General features: G+C 55.5%; 5 protein-coding genes across 5 annotated transcripts; 2 read left to right on the top strand and 3 right to left on the bottom strand.

Moving 5' to 3' along the window:
* Window positions 1-23: 23 nt before the first annotated feature.
* Window positions 24-5,597, top strand: BJX67DRAFT_385837 (polyketide synthase dehydratase-domain-containing protein; the record flags this gene model as incomplete). The annotated part of the gene is made up of 12 exons (XM_071033948.1): window positions 24-1,855; window positions 1,941-2,178; window positions 2,232-2,328; window positions 2,384-2,406; window positions 2,460-3,281; window positions 3,337-3,443; window positions 3,514-3,619; window positions 3,671-3,721; window positions 3,795-4,087; window positions 4,198-4,624; window positions 4,745-5,080; window positions 5,133-5,597. The coding sequence occupies 12 exons, from the start codon at window positions 24-26 to the stop codon at window positions 5,595-5,597; spliced, it is 4,797 nt and encodes a 1,598-aa protein (XP_070881191.1).
* Window positions 5,598-5,832: 235 nt separating this feature from the next.
* BJX67DRAFT_310451 (uncharacterized protein) lies at window positions 5,833-7,260 on the bottom strand. The gene is made up of 3 exons (XM_071027144.1): window positions 7,151-7,260; window positions 6,095-6,846; window positions 5,833-6,010 (listed from the first exon to the last, which is right to left on the bottom strand). Exon 2 carries the CDS (start codon window positions 6,773-6,775, stop codon window positions 6,155-6,157), a length of 621 nt encoding a protein of 206 aa, XP_070881190.1. The 5' UTR covers window positions 6,776-6,846; window positions 7,151-7,260; the 3' UTR covers window positions 5,833-6,010; window positions 6,095-6,154.
* Window positions 7,261-8,078: 818 nt separating this feature from the next.
* BJX67DRAFT_310460 (uncharacterized protein) lies at window positions 8,079-8,444 on the bottom strand. The gene has a single exon (XM_071027145.1). The coding sequence runs from the start codon at window positions 8,333-8,335 to the stop codon at window positions 8,135-8,137; it is 201 nt and encodes a 66-aa protein (XP_070881189.1). The 5' UTR covers window positions 8,336-8,444; the 3' UTR covers window positions 8,079-8,134.
* A 1,289-nt stretch (window positions 8,445-9,733) lies between these two features.
* BJX67DRAFT_310410 (uncharacterized protein) lies at window positions 9,734-14,963 on the top strand. The gene is made up of 5 exons (XM_071027143.1): window positions 9,734-10,292; window positions 10,343-10,466; window positions 10,524-10,835; window positions 10,902-11,683; window positions 11,734-14,963. Exons 1-5 carry the CDS (start codon window positions 9,890-9,892, stop codon window positions 14,805-14,807), a joined length of 4,695 nt encoding a protein of 1,564 aa, XP_070881188.1. The 5' UTR covers window positions 9,734-9,889; the 3' UTR covers window positions 14,808-14,963.
* A 596-nt stretch (window positions 14,964-15,559) lies between these two features.
* Window positions 15,560-17,445, bottom strand: BJX67DRAFT_391483 (cytochrome P450; the record flags this gene model as incomplete). Its single annotated transcript, XM_071034790.1, has 5 exons — window positions 15,560-16,108; window positions 16,157-16,732; window positions 16,780-17,159; window positions 17,235-17,298; window positions 17,355-17,445. 5 exons carry the CDS (start codon window positions 17,443-17,445, stop codon window positions 15,636-15,638), a joined length of 1,584 nt encoding a protein of 527 aa, XP_070881187.1. The 3' UTR covers window positions 15,560-15,635.
* Between the last annotated feature and the right edge of the window lie 308 nt (window positions 17,446-17,753).

Here is a 17,753-nt window from a genome sequence, read left to right as displayed (position 1 = left end):
TATATAAAGAATGTTTTGTACATATGATTAATCTCGAATCTCCCGTCCTCTTCTCCAGCGCCGTGCAGAGTCTCCTGCAAGAATCCCCGGGAGACCGAGTCTTCGTCGAAATCGGCCCCCATTCAACGCTCGCCGCGCCGCTAAAGGAGATCTTCAAGGCTCACAGCGACGGCAGACAGCCGGCATACATTCCAACCCTCATCCGCAACGACGGCGACTGTCGATTCCTCCTGCTCACCACCCTCGGCCGTCTGTTCAACTGCGGCGTCGCCCTAGATCCAGCCCGTATCTTCCACCCTGGAAAAGTCCTCTCAGGCCTCCCGCGCTACCCCTGGCAACACGACAAGCGATACTGGCACGAAAGCAGAGCCTGTGGCGAATGGCGATTACGCTCCACGCCCGAGCACGAATTACTTGGCTCGTGCGTCCCCGAGGCAACAAGCCTCGAGCCTAGCTGGCGGAAGTTCCTCCACCTCGATGATGTTCCCTGGCTGGCGGAGCATGTCACCAGCGGCGAGTTGATGTTCCCAGGGACGGGATACGTCGCCATGGCCGGGGAAGCGGTGCGGCAGCTCCAGCCTGAGGTGTCGGGATATTCGATTCGAAATATCCAGTTCAGGGCCGCGCTGCTCCTTGACCCGAACCGGGAGACGGAAATATTGACGCACTTGCAGCCTGTCGAGGTTGCGGATGGCGTCCTTTCTCCCTGGTACCACTTCACGATATCCGCCTACGACGGATCCTCCTGGACCCTCCACTGCCAGGGCCAGGTGCGCGCTGGACACGACCGGCCTCTGCAGCGGCCACGGCCCATCAACCGACTACCACGCTCACTCGCGTCTAAGAAGTTCTACCGGACTGTGGAGAAGGCCGGGGTGGAATACGGCCCCTCTTTCCGGGGGCTGGAGAGTATCACGACGGACCCACGACGCCCGAAGGCCGTGGCCACGATAACCGACGCCCAGGAAATGCACACTGCCACAGCCACTGCGCGGTACATCCTCCACCCCAGCGCCCTCGACCAATGTCTCCAGGCAATCGCGCTCGCCGGCTCATGGGGCTATCACGCTCCGACTGCGCGGGCGCTCCTTCCTCTCGCGATCGAGAACATCCGTGTCGCGCGCGGTGGGCCCAGCGTTCAGATTGCGGCAAATTCTCAGCCTGTAGCAAGTGGTTATTACGGAGATATATTTGGGATTGAGGGCGGGGAGACTGCGCTTATGATGCACGGTGTATACCTGCTTAACGCAGGCCGGCCTTCGTCGAAGACGCCGCCGAATCTTGTCTCGCGGATGGAGCTGAGGCCGGATATTGACCTGGTTAGTCCGGCTGAGCTGCAGCTGCTACCGCCGCCTGCTGAGAGCAGCGAGAGCTTGAGCCGGACGAAGGTGACGAATTTCCTGGCTGATCTGTGTATACGGGCTATCGTGCGTTGGCTCGAGGGTTCGCCCGACAGCCGTGAGGTTGCAAACTGGAAGACGTTCTGCCTCAAGCGCGGTGCGGTTCTTAACCAGAGAGCCGATCCAAAGATCGCCGAGCTGGAGCAATGGATCCTGTCAACAGAGACTGACGTTCCCTATCTCAAAGCCACGCAGGCCAAGCTGCGCACCATCACGGCTGCCATGGGCGAGGACAAGAACGGCGCGCATTGTGGGTCCCCAGTCTGGGAGGCTCTCAGCGCACACGAACTCGAGGACTTCGTGCGCAAGTTGTTAGAGGAGGTATCATCCCTGATGGGAGACCACTCGCCTCTCATAGAGACTCTATCCCTGGCCTTCGAATATGGCATTGAGTTCGCCACGGGCGCCCGCTTACCCGTGGAGGTAGGGCTCGCAGATCCCCTGCTGGAGCGGGTGTACGAAGCCTGCGTCCGCGCTGTGAATTGGACTCCCTTCCTCAGCCTGCTTTCGCACTCGAGTCCGGACTTACGTGTTCTGAAGATTGGCGGCTAGTATGGGGTCCGCGACTCGTGCGGTGCTAAGGGACCTCAAGACTGAGGCGGGGACGCCTCTATTCTCGCGCTATGTGTTCACTGACGCCTCAGGGGAGGGTGTAGAGGCTGCACGGGAAAGATTCCAGGCCGAGCCGAATGTGGATTTCAAGACGCTGGATATTACGAATGATCCTGAGGAACAGGGATTCGAGCTGCACAGTTTTGACCTTGTCATTGTGTCTTATGTCTGTTGTCCTGCGTTGCGAGATGTATATCTGCTTCTGCTAACCTTGTGCAGACTCTTCAAGCGGTCCCCTCGCTACAGAGCTCTCTCGGCCATATTCGGAAGCTGCTATGCTCGCAGGGACGGCTCCTCCTTCACGAAGCCACGGAAGGTACGATACAGATACAGTCCCATAATCAAACACAACCAGGCTAACCCGTTGCTAGAAATGGCCTTTGATGTGATCATGGTAGGCTTGACTTGTCTTGTTTATATTCGTTGCGCAGCCGTCTGACATATTAGGGCACGCTTACTGGCTGGTGGTTCAACGACGATGGAAATAGACCTTCAGACCCCTTTGTATCCCCAGATCCCTGGAATCAAGAACTGCAGTCGGCAAGGTTCACAGGGACGGAGGTGATAACACCCGAACCCATCGGGTCGGTGAGTATCCTGTCCGGCCTTTCCTCGCCGTCTTCTCCAATGGGCGAGATCGCAATCCTCGCTGCAGACGATCCATGTCCCTGGGTAGACGTGGAATCGACCGAATTCGAGAATCGAGGCTGCACAGTCGAACGCACAATCCTCGACCACCCACCAGAGCAGGGTCAGTTTGTAGTCTGCCTTTTCGAGGCGCACAGTCCGTACCTGGATAAGATCACTGAGAAAGAATTCTGGACGCTCAAGAGGTTTCTGGTCCAGGCTGAGGACACCCAGCTTACTTGTGTTAATCCCGGTTTTGGAGCAATCCACGGCCTCGCTCGATCCCTGCGGCAGGAAATGGGACTGGATATTTCCATCCTAGAAGTCGATAAATGGAGCGAAGCGGCGAGCGCGGCTGTCGTATCTGTGTGTGAGAAGGTCCATGCTGCTCGGGGGAACCTCAGTGCGGACCAGGACTACGAATTTGTACTCAGTGATGGCGGTGTTCTTGTGCCCCGATCATACCGGTCAAGCTTCCCGCAGGAGCTATCGTCTATTCCGGCGCCTGATGCCCCCCGATCCCTCCCTATCGGCTCTATCGGGCACCTGGAAACAATACAGTGGGCGCCTCTTCCGCCGTCTGGCTCGCTGAGCGCTGGGGAGATCGAGGTTGACGTTGCGTACGCGGGGTTGAATTTCCGAGTAGGCATCTCATTATACTCGCAGTATACTTGAAGCCGATGCTAACAAGGCGTAGGATCTCCTTGTTCTCCTGGGCCTCTTCGGCAATGTCGACGAGTGTGGTATAGAAGCAAGCGGGACCATCCGCCAGGTTGGCCCCGGCGTCATGGGACCTCAAGCCCGGTGATCGAGTGAGTTTTATCGGCAGCGGGCTCTGTAGCACGCGTGTGCGTTTGCATCACGTACTAGCTAGGCGTCTGCCAGATGATGTCTCGTTGGAGGACCGGGCGGCCATGGGGGTTGTCTATATGACTGCTCTACACTCGTTGGTGAACGTGGCGAACCTGCAGAAGGGCCAGGTGAGTGAACATTCCAGACACCCTTATAGGATCTGGTATTAATGCCTGCAGTCTGTTCTCATCCACTCGGCCGCGGGAGGTCTGGGTATTGCTGCACTCAATGTTTGCCAGATGATCGGGGCCAAGGCACTTACCCTGCTGTCACCTTGCTCAATCAATACTGACACTGTTGCAGATATATGCGACAGTCGGAAAGGAGGAGAAGGCAGAGTTCCTAACTGAACCCTTCCAGATCCCGCGTGAACGCATCTTCAACTCGAGAGACGCCTCCTTCCTCCCGGATTTAATGGACGCCACAAACGGGAGAGGAGTCGACGTCGTCCTCAACTCGCTGTCAGGAAACCTGCTGCACGCAAGTTGGGAGTGCGTAGCGGCCCACGGAAAGATGATCGAGCTCGGCAAGCGCGGACTTCTTAACACATGGGACCCTGAACATGAGTCCCTTCATCTCGAATCGGTCCTTCATCGGTGTGGACCTCATGGGCATTTTCAAGGAGAGGCCGGATATCATCGAACGGTCAGTAATCTCCCTCCTTCCGCGGATGACAGCCTCTGGCTTTCTCTAACGATGTGAGCAGGATTAATCAGATTTTTACTAATATGCGTGAAAATGGCTCGATTAAGCCTATCCGCCCTATGAACGTCTTTGACGCAGCCGACGCCGGGAAGGCGTTCCGATATCTGCAGACCGGCAACTACATGGGAAGGATCGTGCTTCGGATGCCCTCCGCCGAAAGTCTAAGCACCTTGGCCAGTACGCCTGTGCGCAAAATGCCTCCCCTCTCCCCAGACCGCTCATACTTGCTTGTCGGGGACCTCGGTGGTATCGGCTCCTGTGTGTCGAGTTGGTTGGTACACCACGGGGCACGCTCTCTTGTCTTTCTGTCCAGAGCAGCGGGGGATTTGCAGGAGCATAAGGAACTCATCCAAGAGCTCCAGGCACAGGGCTGTCTTGTTACCTGTGTCCAGGGCACTGTCACCAATCCGACCGATGTTGAGAAGGCCGTATCAAAGCCGTATCACAGTGTCCCCGGCCGTTAGCCGGCGTGATCCACATGGCAGCCGTCCTCAAGGTGAGAGCATTCTACTCATATTGATATCCCCAACGAGTGGCTAACAAAGCAGGACCGCACACTCGCCCACATGACCTTCTCAGACTGGTTATCAGCACTGGCCCCCAAGGTTACCGGTGCTCAACATCTCCACGAGGCAACAAAGGACCTCCCTCTGGACTTCTTCGTCATGTTCGGCTCTATATCTGGCACCGTTGGCGTCGGCGGCCAAGCCAATTACGCCGCCGCCAACACCTACCTCGACGCGTTTGCGCAGTACAGACGGGCACAGGGGCTCGTTGCGTCTGTGGTAAACCTCGGCCTTGTCGACGAGGTCGGCGTCGCCACGCGACGGCCTGAATCCGATACGCAGTTCCGTTCACATACCATCGTCCAGTCGGAGAGCGATGTTCTCGATGCCGTGCACCTTGCCATTATGACCGATACTGATGCCCGTGGAGCGGGCGTCCTTCGCCGTTGGCATCGGGAACGATAAGGCGCCGTTGGGCCTGCTCCCGAAGCCCATCTGGGGTCGCGATGCGCGGTTCGCCCTGCACAAGACTCGCCAAGGCCCAACGGCGACAGGGAGTCAGGGGAAGGAGGAAGCCCTCAAGGACATCCTGAAGCAGGTGGACCAGGAGCCGAGCCTCCTGAACAAGACGGAATTAGTGGAGGACCTGAAGACGCGGGCGGCCAAGGCCATCGCGGAGCAGATCGCCGGGCACGACGATATGGGTGAGGAGCAGTATAAGATGCTGCAGATTGACTCGCTGACAGCAGTGGAGATCCATACGTCTGTTCGGCGATCGATGAAGATCGATATACCCACTCCGGAGATTATCAATGCGGGTGTTGTCGGGGAGCTCTGTGGTTTGTTGGTTGTCTATCTGCGACGGAAGTACAAGCTGGACGAGCAGGCTGTTTGACGGAGGTTTAACTGAGCCTACGGTCAGGTGTACGTTGATGATACTGGGATTATTATGAATGTAAACCTATTTATCAATGTCAATACTCTTGAATAGGACACCAAGCCAACAGATCCCGCGAGTTGGACCGACCAATTGTTGGAGCCAGCTTCTCTCCTCCCACACCTTCGACCCTCGTTTCTTCTTTCTCATCTCAGAAACTTGACCTTGGACTCATCGATCAGCAGGTGTCAGCAATATAGTCAGAGGCAATTTGTTGATTTGGCTGGGAAGTTTACTCGTTCGCTGTGTTTGGATGAGGATGCCGACGGAGGTGGAGGGCATTTACGGTGATGCAAACGGTGCAAAAAGTTTTAGAATCTTTGCACAAGGGGTGAGAGGGGAGTCGCAGTGGCTGAATTGCAATGAATATGGTACGTAGATATAATGCATATTAATGAGTGACGAGTCATCATCTCACAGGAGGAACTAAATATAAAAACGCACTCAGGTATTATGACTATTTCTCCGCTCGCTCAAGTATCAATTATCCACTGTATCCTCACTGCGCTCGTCACTTAAAACAGCCAGTCCAGCGCGTATCCACCGGCAACGACGCCCATCGCGACGCCGACAAGGTCGTTGCGGGAGATGAGGAGTCTCAACGCTGCGTCGTCTGGGTTCTGGGGCTCGGGCGTTTCAGTCTCTCCGGGCTCGTTGGTCTGCGTTGCCGTCGCGGTCGCAGTCTCCGTCAACGTGACGTCCGTGCCCGTTTCGGTTTCAGTGGAAGTCGAGGAGGGAGTCGAGGTCGGGGAATGCGTAGGCGTCGGCGTCGAGCTACCGGTAGGGGAAGTGGAACTTCCGGTCGTCCGCGTCGAGGTCGTAGTGTCATCGTCGCCGCCATCCAGCGGGACAACCTGGAACCCTTTGATTGCGACGGACGATTCGCGCGTGAAGCTCTCACTCGCCGATCCCGCGGGCTCGCCGGAACACTCGTCGTTCGTGAACAGGAGCATATTGATGTTCTTCTCACCCTGGCCATCCAGGACGAAGAGTTCGCCCTTTGCGTGGTTCACCTTGATGCAATCGGACGGACCGCGTCCGCGCTCGGTGTGTTCATCGCCGTCGGCGTTGCGCCATGTGAAGGTCCAGGCGTAGGTGGCGGGGATAAGGAAGGGGAGGAGAAGCGTGGTCTTCATTTTCAAGTCTCAGTCGGTCGTGCGTGCGCTCGGGTCTTGAGATCTGGAGTTTGAACGAAGGGGAAGCAACTCTGCAGCCAGGTGAGTCAGGGGAGAGGGTCTTATTTGAAGCACGTCAAACCCCTGTCAGCTGGGGCAACAGGCAGACATGGACAATTCAGGGATCAGCGTTCATTTCGCAGGAGGCTGAAATGTCGGATCCTTGGCGCAGGTGGTGCATGCTCCTGATTCGGGGCCAGAGTTTGTGTTGCATGGGAGTTGGCACGCTAGGGCGCCGATGTCTCAGATTCAGACTCAGGCTGTGCTGAGGGGGAGAATGGATGAATTTCGACGAAATCAGGGAAAACGGGGATCAACGAAATCCAGATGACTGACGAAATCCACCCAGCAACCGGAGAGGCTCAATTGAGAATCCGAGATCGATCTTGGTGTCGAGTCTCGGGCTGTGTTGTTTGATGTGGTGATCTCCACAAATACGAGGCGGAGGGTTGCTTTGGAGAAGGACAATCATCGCTGAGGTTTCACCTGGCCAGACCCGTCGCTGACTTCCGTCCGTGCCGAACTGGGAAATTCATTGATCCGAGCGTTTTCCACAGCAGTTGAAGGGGTGGCATGAGGTTTCAGATTCTTCCTTTTTCAGTGGAAAGAGTGGATCGCCTGCAGAATGTTCCCCTTTCGCCCCTGAAGAATGGAGTTGAAAATCTGGGGATCCTGCATGGGCGAATCAAGGATATATCTCAGGTCCACAACCTGGCGAAGTCCTGGCTGCCAACGTTCAAAAGGTCATATTTTATCGGTGACTTGCAGGAATCCAAGCAGGAATGGCCATGTTGTTCATGCGACGGAGTTCAAGTGCTACATATGAAGAGGAACATCACTAAATATATATAATTCACTCTGAAGTGCCGACAACGTTGGGCAACATCCTCTCGCGTCGTTGTCGCCAAAAGGGTGACCTTCTCTTCATGGACCACAGATCCGTGGGCATTTCGGAAGCCTGGGAACAGCCAGAGCTTGGGAACATTATTCAATGATCTTCCTATGGTCTGTGGTTCTGGGCTCTTCTGGGTTCAGATACGGACGTCAGGAGAATGTGCTCCGTTCCATCAAAACCGACGAGAGGATGTCTCGTCGTCATCAGGGAAGTGGCAACTCTCGCCGGACGACGAGTCGAGGACCGACATCATTTTGAGAAAGAACGGCTGCCGCAGAGAGCCGCATGCAAGTCTGAGTCCATCTTCGCTTGAGCTGAGGAGCTAAAACAAGCGTCAAGCCCTCCTTCTGTTCGCCGCGTCAAGCTCTACTGGAGTTCGCGGTGGCGTCATGCGAGCTCATGGGGGGACGCTGGAAGGATTCGAGCTAGAAGTGAAGGGGATGTGCATGCTTTGGAGATCCTCTGGAGCTCGCGAGTGGAGTATCAAATGTTGACATCGAGGGCTTGGCCGAGAATGCAATTGCACACCGGTTCTTCGAGCTCGCTATCTTTCTGCAGACGGTTGAAGTTGCGTTGAAGAGGCTGGTTGGTGGTGGCGGGGTGATATTCGCCGGGACGTTGAGCATCGACCAAATCTCTTTGTTCAAAGGTGGAGCTCTTATCACATCTGTCAAGCTCGGCAGAAACTCGTCACGGCCCAAGCTCCTCGGATATCCCCGCAGGATCCATGATGCCCACAGCACAGCACTAGCGTTCACAGTCACAACTTAGTCACGTCACAGTTTCAAAGCGAGTTTTTCCACGGTTCTCAAGTTTGAAACTTGTTGATGTGGGCTGCCCCTGTTAAATAAGGGGAGTCTGCCGGACTGATATGTTTTCTCCCATTTTTGCCTTTTCTTGGGGGAGGAAGAGGTCAGTTTGGGGATGTGATTCGACTGCGGGAGATGAGCGGTGCCAGTCGCTGATTGGCTGAGTGCGATTTTACGCGCCCTGCTGGGTCCCGTGACACCGCCAAGACCGCGAAGCCCGTGCCTGATTGGAGCCTCAGGTGATGAGAGTTGCAGATGAAGAAAGGAACGTGGCCAATCAGCGCGTGAACTGCCGGGGTTCTGCAGCGGGCATCGCACAGTCGTCTGGCTTCCTGGCAGCATCCTGGACGGCTTCTGCCGAGTCTCAGCCTTGCTTCTGTTCTCTGGGGAAGAGCTCAGTCTCCCTTTTTGGCACAATTGGACAGCAAACAACCAGCTGCTCCTCGAAGAGCCCATTCCCGAAATGAATCCCGCGTTCAAGCACTCTCGTTGGTGTCGTCCAGCACCACCACGCCTCGTCCCCCCCGTGTCTGATGATGCCCCAGATGGGTCTCTGTTCGCGCTCGTCCGCTAATGACCTGCTCGGATGCACTGGTCGCTTCGACGGTCCGTCTCTCGTCAAGATCCCTGTCCCGTCAGAAGCGCCATCAGGCCCTTGGCATGAGCTCCCATTGCTTGATGGCTGGAGATTCTGATCGACTCTTGCCGCTGCCTCCATCGCCTTTCTGACTTCTGCCACAAACTGTTCGAAATCTCAATTTGTGGGCGTTTCTCCTTGACGCTCTCCTTAGCGAGCCTGGCTGTTCTCATAAAAGGATTCATGTCCGAGTCGTGAAGTTGTTTCATCGTCCTGTCTGTTCTCTGTATCACTTTCCTCCGCCGATCTGCTCTGCATCACGTTCTTTCCCCTCCCCACCCCCCTCTGCCATCCCAGCTCGACTCGTCCGATCTCGCCAGCTTGACACTGTCTCCTGCGTGGCTGCATATTCCGATATCTCCTTTTTTTTTTCCGTCCTTCGTTTCCTGCTTGGCTCTGATTTTCACAATTTCCTGCCACATTTCTGCCTGATCGTGTTGTGTACTTGCTCCTCCCTCTTCTGCATACCGCTGCTTGCTTGACTAATTAATCGTATCTCTTAGACCAGCCACTTGTCAGCCGGGTCGCCGATAGCATCTTTTCAGATCGAGACTGAGACAGCTCCATCAACCGCCCTCTTCTTAAGCGGGGATGCTTTTGACACTCTCACCACCGCTACGCCGGCCTTGTCTCCTCGAACCTCCCGCGCAGCGCCTCTAAATCTTATTTATTTTTCTGGGGATCTTGCTGATATAAGGGTCCGGGTGCATTGACTTGGGTTTTATGTCGGAAAGATGGTTGAATTGGCATGGAACAGAAATCCTATCCCGGACACTCGGTCGTCGAAAATTCAGTCCGTACCGTCTCCGATGCCGAGTCAACCGCAGACCGCTTCGAAATTTGAAGCTTGTGCATCAACAGCGTCGCTCTTTCTCTACGCGCAGGGCTCCGACATCCTGTGCCTTCATCATGACACACTCGCCCTCGAACGACGATTTGAGAATCACAAGGACAACATTGTCTTCATCTCAGTGGACAATGTCAGTGAGCGTGGTGCCGGGAGGCTGGTGGTCAGCTATGATGCAAGTCGTACTGCTATAATTTGGGACCTCTTTACAGGGAGCGTTATTGCCCGCTTTGCGTCATTTGAGGAATTGAAGGCAGCTGCATGGATGCGGAACGGGAATGTTGCTTTTGGTACGTCCGAATTCTTCCACAATGACGGGCGCTTGCTAATTCTGCTTTAGGGAACGAGAAGGGCGATGTGATCCTTTTTGAGCCGTCGACCTCGGATAACGTTTCCTGTCGTACCATCTTCGACCCGATCACAGCGTTGGCACCGGCCACTGATTGTCGAACTTATGCAATTGGGTGCGTCCTTCGAGATTTCGGTGGTGTGAGAATTCCGCTAACTCTGCTTCCGTCTAGGTACCAAAATGGGTCAATCTTGATTGCTACGCTTTTACCGACGTTTACGATCCTGCACTCAATGACAACCTCTCGAGGACCGTCACCGATAGTGTCATTGGCGTGGCATGCATCATCGTCGAAACAAAAGTCCGATATGCTAGCGACGATGTCCGCTAATGGAGACCTCAGGGTTTGGAGTGTAGCAAAACCACCTGGAAAAGAGGCGCCCCGGGTAATCCGTGTCCTCAAACGATCCGATGTCTCCTCGTCATCCGAGCCAAAGTGGATGGCCTGGTCCAAGAATGGAAAGATTATCCAATACTTAGATGGGTGAGTTGCGGACCTGCTTCTCCATAAGTCTCCAGCGGACCTTGTGACTGACGTAGAGTACGATAGTGAAACATGGGCATGGGATGTAAAGACCAAACACATCACCTACGAGCCGATTCCGACCATCGATAACCCCCGTGGAATCGCAAATTACGGAGCCACCGCGACTCTTTTCACACTCGGACCGCAATTTACAGTCCAGCAATATGATTTGGAAAATCCAGCCATGGTTGCGAATGTGCAGCACCCTCCGACAAACTCCATGACTGCAGCTCTGGATCAGATGAGGGCTCGGACAAAGTCTCCACGCACCTTGCAAGACCCCCCAGATATGCGCGAGCCAAGCTCAATGTTCGGCACGAGGCGCGCTCCGTTCGATTCCACCGGCATTGACACTGTAAAGCAACAACGTGGGGAAATGAGTAGCCCCGGATCATCCCGTGGGCGTGCCGCTTCCGTTAGCTCCAAGGCTTCCTCCGACAAGTACAAGCCAGTCCCATTCTCCCCGCCCAGTAGGTCGGCACACACCGCGACTTCTTTCTCATTAACATCCGCGGGTGGTGGCAGAGAGACACCACAGCCATCGTTCGCATACGCTTCTTCGGTCTCGATGTCGTCCGCAAGGAGTTCTCGGCCGGGATCTCGATTAAGGAACGAAGTTCAGTTCAGCCCAGCAGACAAGAATGTGGATCTGTTTCCCTTCACTCGCGCGCGCCTCAACGACGTGCCGTATAGGCCTCATCAGCCTCTCGATGAAACTCGCCTCACGCCGGACGATTTGCGGCGACAAATGCTGAGCATGGTCTTCGGCTGGGACGGTGACATTGAAGGTCTAATCAAGGATGAACGTAGGTCGGCATGATTCCAAAGAGCCAAGCTCCTTACTAACTGTCCGCAGTATACCGCCACCCCCCAGGGAGCCCAGCCGCCATCTTGTTAGCACAGTGGATTGAAGAATCGGATACCGACCACATGGCGTCAATGCTGAGCGGAGGCCCGACATCGATCACGGACTGGATGTTATTGGCGCTCAGTCAGATGACTGGCCAGTCGCAAGCCAATAAAGTCGGACAAGCCTTCGTTCAGAAGATGCTAGAAATCGGCGATGTGCATACCGCAGCTACGGTCTTGGTCGGTCTTGGGGATAGAGACGATGCCATTGAGGTTTATGTCTCGCAAAACTACTATATGGAAGCTATTCTCATGACCTGCTTGGTGATGCCAACCGAATGGCAACGTCAGTCGTACCTTGTTCGTCGGTGGGGAGAGCATGTGGTAGCTCATTCCCAGCAGCAGCTAGCTATTCGTTGCTTCATGTGTACAGGGGTGGAACCATCCGATCCGTGGGCATCTCCAGCTGTTCATCAAGCAAACTTTGGAGAAATAACTCCCGGAAGGGCCCCTGTTGCGTCACCTGAGCTGCCATACCAGAATTCTGCCAACCTCCTGCATCCAAACTCGCAGTCGAAGTCACCAGTATCTAACAGGAATTCCCTTAAAGCTCCGTCGCTGAAACTGATCACATCGTTTGATGGGCAACCAAACCAGCGGTTCCGCTTCCCTGGTCTCAAATCTGATGATCGAACCCCCACCAATGCTCCTGGGGTTACTCCCATCGCCGAATCCGCCGGAGGAAGTTCCGCAATGTCTCCCGGTGGCTTTGGGTCGTACAAGCTCAACAATATCCAGAGCCTCAACAACGCTATGGGCTCCCGATCAGGGACACCCGGATACCAGAAACAGCGCTTGCCATCGATCGGAGAAACACCCGTGGATGTTCAGCCACCAACTTTCATTTTCACTGACTCTAAGAAACTCGTCGACTACGGCTCTACGTCCGAAAATGACGACACTAGCCGAAGCCAGCCTCAAGAGCAGGAAGGTGACCTTGGATTGCTCCCATCTGCGCGATACGAACCCGATGAGGCGTTCAAACCAAGCCCGCAGACAGCAGTCCAGACCACCGCAGATAAATTTGCAACCATCAAAGGCCTACCTTCTCCAACCCCTGGTATCTTTGAAGCTCTGAGGGAACGCTCTGATAGTCGACTTAGTGGGAGAGAACGAAAGCCAGATGGGTTACAATTGCATCTCCTTCCTGGCGAAGCATCCCACGATGAATTGCAGAACAAATCCGATTCGACGGCGACCGGCTTTAGGAGTCCTCCGTCCACCGCGCACAGCTACAGCACAACAAAAAGTCCCAGTGTGAGCGGGCGAAGCATCGACCAATACATCAATAGCTTGGATGAGGCGAGTTATCACTCTCGGAAACACTACCGGCGCGGCAGGCGCAACACCGACGAATCGAACGCTTTGAGCTCACGGAAGACAAAAAGTAGGAACGCGTCGAATGACACCAGGGGACGGAATGAGAAGCGCTATGTCCAACCCGCCAAACGGTCCCCTTCGTCCCCTGTGCCCATGTCTCCAGAGGAATTAGCCCAGTACAGTGCTAAGCCCTCAAAGGCTCGAAGCACCAGTAGGGTACGCAAGCCGCGCTCTAGGAACTCGTCAGAGCGACGTCAAAACCGCTCCTCCAGTCGGCACACGGCGGGCCGTGTGGATGAAGCTGCCAATCGTGGGCGTAGCGCCGATAGAGCGTTGCGGAATATTTCGCCACCATCGCCTGTCCCCATGACTAATCCGGAAGATGCTTTGAAATTCGTTGCCGGCGATAGGGAGAGGAGGACCCTTCAGCGCAGTAGGAGCCGCCGTCCTTCAGCTTCAAGACGCGAGCCCTCTGCTGACGGGCGACGGGCTCGCGCGGGGTCTCGGCCTCTCCAGGAGAGTGATTTGAAACCTACCACGGAACCTGATGCGAAGGGCTCTCCTCCCCCGAACGACTCCGCTCAGACGGATGCTCCCGTTTCAGAAAGACCCCAGGAGGTTCAAGCGGGCCCTAATGGAGAGCCGACAGACGCCCCTTTCCTTTCTCCTGCGACTATCGCCGAGCTGAGGAAAAAGGAGCTTGCAGCTGCCGAGCTTGAAGCACGCCGACTTTCTCTTGCGCGGAATCCATCTGCGCCGAACATCCCGTTCCCCGGGGAAATCCAGTACACCCGTGGGGTCCTGGAAAGCCCCCCGTTTTCCGTCCAATCCTTCACACCTCGGACTCCTGGGCGAAGCACGATCCCCCCCAGCAAGACTTCACCAGACTATCCTAGCAGCTCCGATTCAAACTCATCCCGAGCAGGCGTGCCACTCGGACTGCCGGCAACGCCTAGAGCGATGCGCCATCCCAAATATAGCGGGTCTGCAGAAACTGAACCTATACCTCCTCCGCCACCGCCGCCTCCTCCAAGTGCACCTCCCCAGACCGATCACGCACCACTGCTGTTAAGTGACGCAAAATACCAGGGCGAAGCAGAGCGTATCCCGCGTTCCATGTCCGTTCCGGTGCCTGAGGTTCAGCCTCCCAGTCGCCCCGTCGATATGCCCATGCACCCTCGATTCAATCCGAATCTTCCTCGCAGTCGCTCATCCGACAGGAACCGCGCTGTGCACCATCGTCGAGAAAGCTCACGCGAGCTTTCAACTGCGGGGCCTCCCGACTACGGATCCTCGCCCGTGTCGGTAAGCATCGAGGAAGCGATGGAGAAGGCGATGCCACCGATTCTCCCCGAGCTTCAGCATCTCAACACGCCCCCACCCCCTCCTCCAATCCCAGCGTCTACAACTTCACAGCGTGAATCCTCGGGGACCATCGATATCGCTATTGATAACGAGGGTCTCGGACGCATGCTTCCTCGCGCCATGACCGCCGGCCCGGCATTGAGTACGGAGACAAGACCAACGGGTGGCCGTCGTATGTCCCTCGAGCATCGGCGAAATCGCAGCGTCAACGAATCTTTCACCGCAAAGATCCGCAATCTTGCTCGGCGGAGTAGCCGCGGGCCAGACGCGTGGGGATCTCCCCCTGATAATCGTCAATCAAACGAGGGTATACCCGTGACTGACGGTCGTACATAATTGCATCTTATTTCTTTAATCTCCCACTATCACGAATGACGAATTTCCTTTCCACATTCCAATTTCTGCCATGTCCGTTGGTTCATTTTAGCATTTCGCCGTCTTCTTCTTTCCTCACCTAGAGCATTTCTACTCTATACCCTTCTTAACCTTCTTCACAGACTGAAGTGCAGAAAGACTCCATGTCTAAGACGGCACCCAGCGGCAACGCCCATTTTATTTGCCATGTGTTGTTTTGATTTTGGTTTGAGACTCGGCGTACCGTACCTAAAGCTCGCCTGCAAAGGCACCAAAAAGTCAAGCTCTCTATATTATCCTTCAGGTCCTGTGGTTGACGCCAGGGATGAGTTATATTGAGTACTATAGGGTCGATAGTCGATATTGACAGAATGGAAGATGTATATTCCCGGAGTTGCATGAGTATCCATTGATCGAAAACACCACGGCTCGGGGATAATGGGAGTAATAATGTATATAAAATTGTCAGGAAGTGTAAATATATACCTACTCGATTCTCTCGCTTGATGGCTGACAGGACACGGTCATGTGCCTCGTGTAGAGTTTTGTCGGCATTGATATTCAGATAAAGTCATCATAAATCCATTATATATAGCACGAAGTCAAAGAGCGACCAAAATATCCTAATCAAAATGCGATACGGGATGTCAACCAACTGCGTAGGATAGTAGTCGCCCCTCGGGTTTCGGCCTCGATGATCATTTCCATGCTCCCAAATAATGAAGCAACCACCTCCACTGATGATATATATCGTCCCACCGCCAGGAGAGAGACCAAATATCTCGGTACCTGATCCATCAACATCAACAACTACGAAAACTTTGCAAAAACATCCACCTCAGCCGCAGCCTTGGCCGTCATCACAACCTCCTTCCTCCGCTCCGACCGCGGCCGCACATCCACCCGGAAGGGCCGGCACTGGTTCAAAAACCCATCCGAGTAGCCCGTCTCGGGGCTAACATCCAGCGGGATGGGATTCCCCCGGTCATCCTTGCGAAGCTGGATGCTGAGTCCCCAGATCATCCGCGCGACGGCCGTGAAGAGCGTGCGCTCGGCCAGGTGGATGCCCGGGCAGATGCGGCGGCCGATCCCGTAGCCGAAGTGGTCGCGTTTGCTGGCGTCTTGGGAGTTTGCGTACACAGGCGCGGGCTGGAGCTGGTGGGCGAAGCGTCGCGGGTTGAAGGATGAGGGGTCCGCGTATGCGCTTTCGTCGTGGTGGATGCCCCAGATGTTGATGATTAGGGCGGTGGCTTTGGGGTATTTTGTACCGGCGATTTCGGAGTCTATGCGCTGTCAGCCATGATCTCTGTGTGTCTGTGCATTGCGTGTACCTTTTGCAAGAGCATGCGGAAAGGACCCAGGGGCTGGGGGCCGCCAGCGCAGGAGTTCCTTGGTGATCATGCACACGTAGGGGAGCTTGTCGCGATGTTCCCACGAGGGCATCTCGCTATCAGACAAGACGGCGTCCATTTCGCTCTGGGCCTCTTCCTGCACATGCGGATTCATGGCCATAGCCTGGCAGAAGACGAGCAGCGTCGTGGCCATTGTATCCGTGCCTCCCTCCAGCAAGTTCCCACACATGATCTCGATCTCTGTGCGAGCGAGACCCAGCTTCTCGTTCTGGTCGAGGACGCCGTCGAGGAAGGAGCCGCGGTGTCCAATCTCGTTCTTGCGCCGCTCGATCACCTGGTCGACGAGCGGCGCGTACAGTCCCAGGATCCGTCGTCGGAGCTTCGCAGCCCGTGTGCGCCAGTTGCCCCAGAGTCGCTCGGGGATGTACTTGAGCATTGGGAACCAGTCGACCGGAGGGCTGGCACCGATTTCGCCGAGGCCACTCATCTCGGTGACGACGCGTTGGAGCTCCAGGTAATGCGGGGTGTCGTATCGGGGGGTGCGGATGCCGAAGACTTACGCCGTTAGCCTCAGGGGTCTTCAACGGGGGGAATATACTCACCCAGGCTCATGATGATGCTATTACTATACCTTCCCGGATGGTACATCAGTGAGTCCGGCTCGAGACAAATATCGCTGAGCAACTGCGTGGATTCGGCCTCCACGAGCGACATGTGCTCGGCGTTGCACCGGGCCTCATTGACCAGCTGGAAGTAGAGTTTGCGGCGGAGCTTCCACCGCTCGTCGGCGTCCATGAACATTGGATGATCGCCCTTGAAGACGAGGTCGCCGAGCACGTACGATGGCGGCCGGTGGCTTGTGAACGCGGCTTGTTTGTCGAGGATCTCGACGGCGTGGCGAGCAGAGCTGAGCACGACCATGGCCCCTCGGCCGATCTTGACGGGCAGGATAGGTCCATACTTGCGCGCCCATTCAGTGAAGCTGGGAGTTTAGTGGTTTGATTCAGTCTTCAGGATCCATGAGAATACATAGTGGGGGGGTTCTGGCGCGCCCTACTGTAGGTGAATCCCCGCTCGAGGGATTTGATGCATATTTCCAATCAGCGGCAGAGTAGGAGGTCCTGCCAGTTGAGTTAGCCGAGTTAGATATTAATTATCAGACAAAGAGGCCTCTTACCCCCAGCAGAACCTCCCTTGGACAACACCACCGCGGCAAGACATACCGCTGCAGCGGTCAGAAGCACACCGGTCAGGAGGGAAGTCTCCATGTGGAAGCCGTCAGAAAGCATGATTGATGGATGGTTTGGAGCGCGGAAGAAGCCTGGAGCGTTGTATACGCTGCATTCGTCGACAACCCCGAATATCAGCATCCCCGCCCAGTCGGGAACCCGGGCATCGCCAATACCACATCAGGAAACGAAACGTGTCCCTCCAATCCGGCCTCAGTATGGTAAGTCAGGAAATGCACAGACCACCAGGGTGCTGCGACTGAAAAACCGAGCTGCACTGACCTGCAGTCCCCTCGAATACGCCCCAGAGTCACCGATCAACGACCCATTACCGACCAAGGGCCCTG

This window comes from Aspergillus lucknowensis (genome assembly GCF_044049455.1).
Source record: "Aspergillus lucknowensis strain CBS 449.75 chromosome Unknown BJX67scaffold_71, whole genome shotgun sequence".
Taxonomy (NCBI): domain Eukaryota; kingdom Fungi; phylum Ascomycota; class Eurotiomycetes; order Eurotiales; family Aspergillaceae; genus Aspergillus; species Aspergillus lucknowensis.
Note: the sequence above shows the minus strand (reverse complement) of the source record. Positions and strands in the feature narration are given on the sequence as shown.

Coding starts and splice junctions, on each gene's coding strand:
- BJX67DRAFT_310451 (XM_071027144.1), bottom strand. CDS start 6,775: ATGAAGACCACGCTTCTCCTCCCCTTCCTTATCCCCGCCACCTACGCC.
- BJX67DRAFT_310460 (XM_071027145.1), bottom strand. CDS start 8,335: ATGCTCAACGTCCCGGCGAATATCACCCCGCCACCACCAACCAGCCTC.
- BJX67DRAFT_310410 (XM_071027143.1), top strand. CDS start 9,890: ATGGTTGAATTGGCATGGAACAGAAATCCTATCCCGGACACTCGGTCG. Junction 10,293..10,342: donor GAACGGGAATGTTGCTTTTG/GTACGTCCGAAT, acceptor ATTCTGCTTTAG/GGAACGAGAAGGGCGATGTG. Junction 11,684..11,733: donor AGGTCTAATCAAGGATGAAC/GTAGGTCGGCAT, acceptor AACTGTCCGCAG/TATACCGCCACCCCCCAGGG.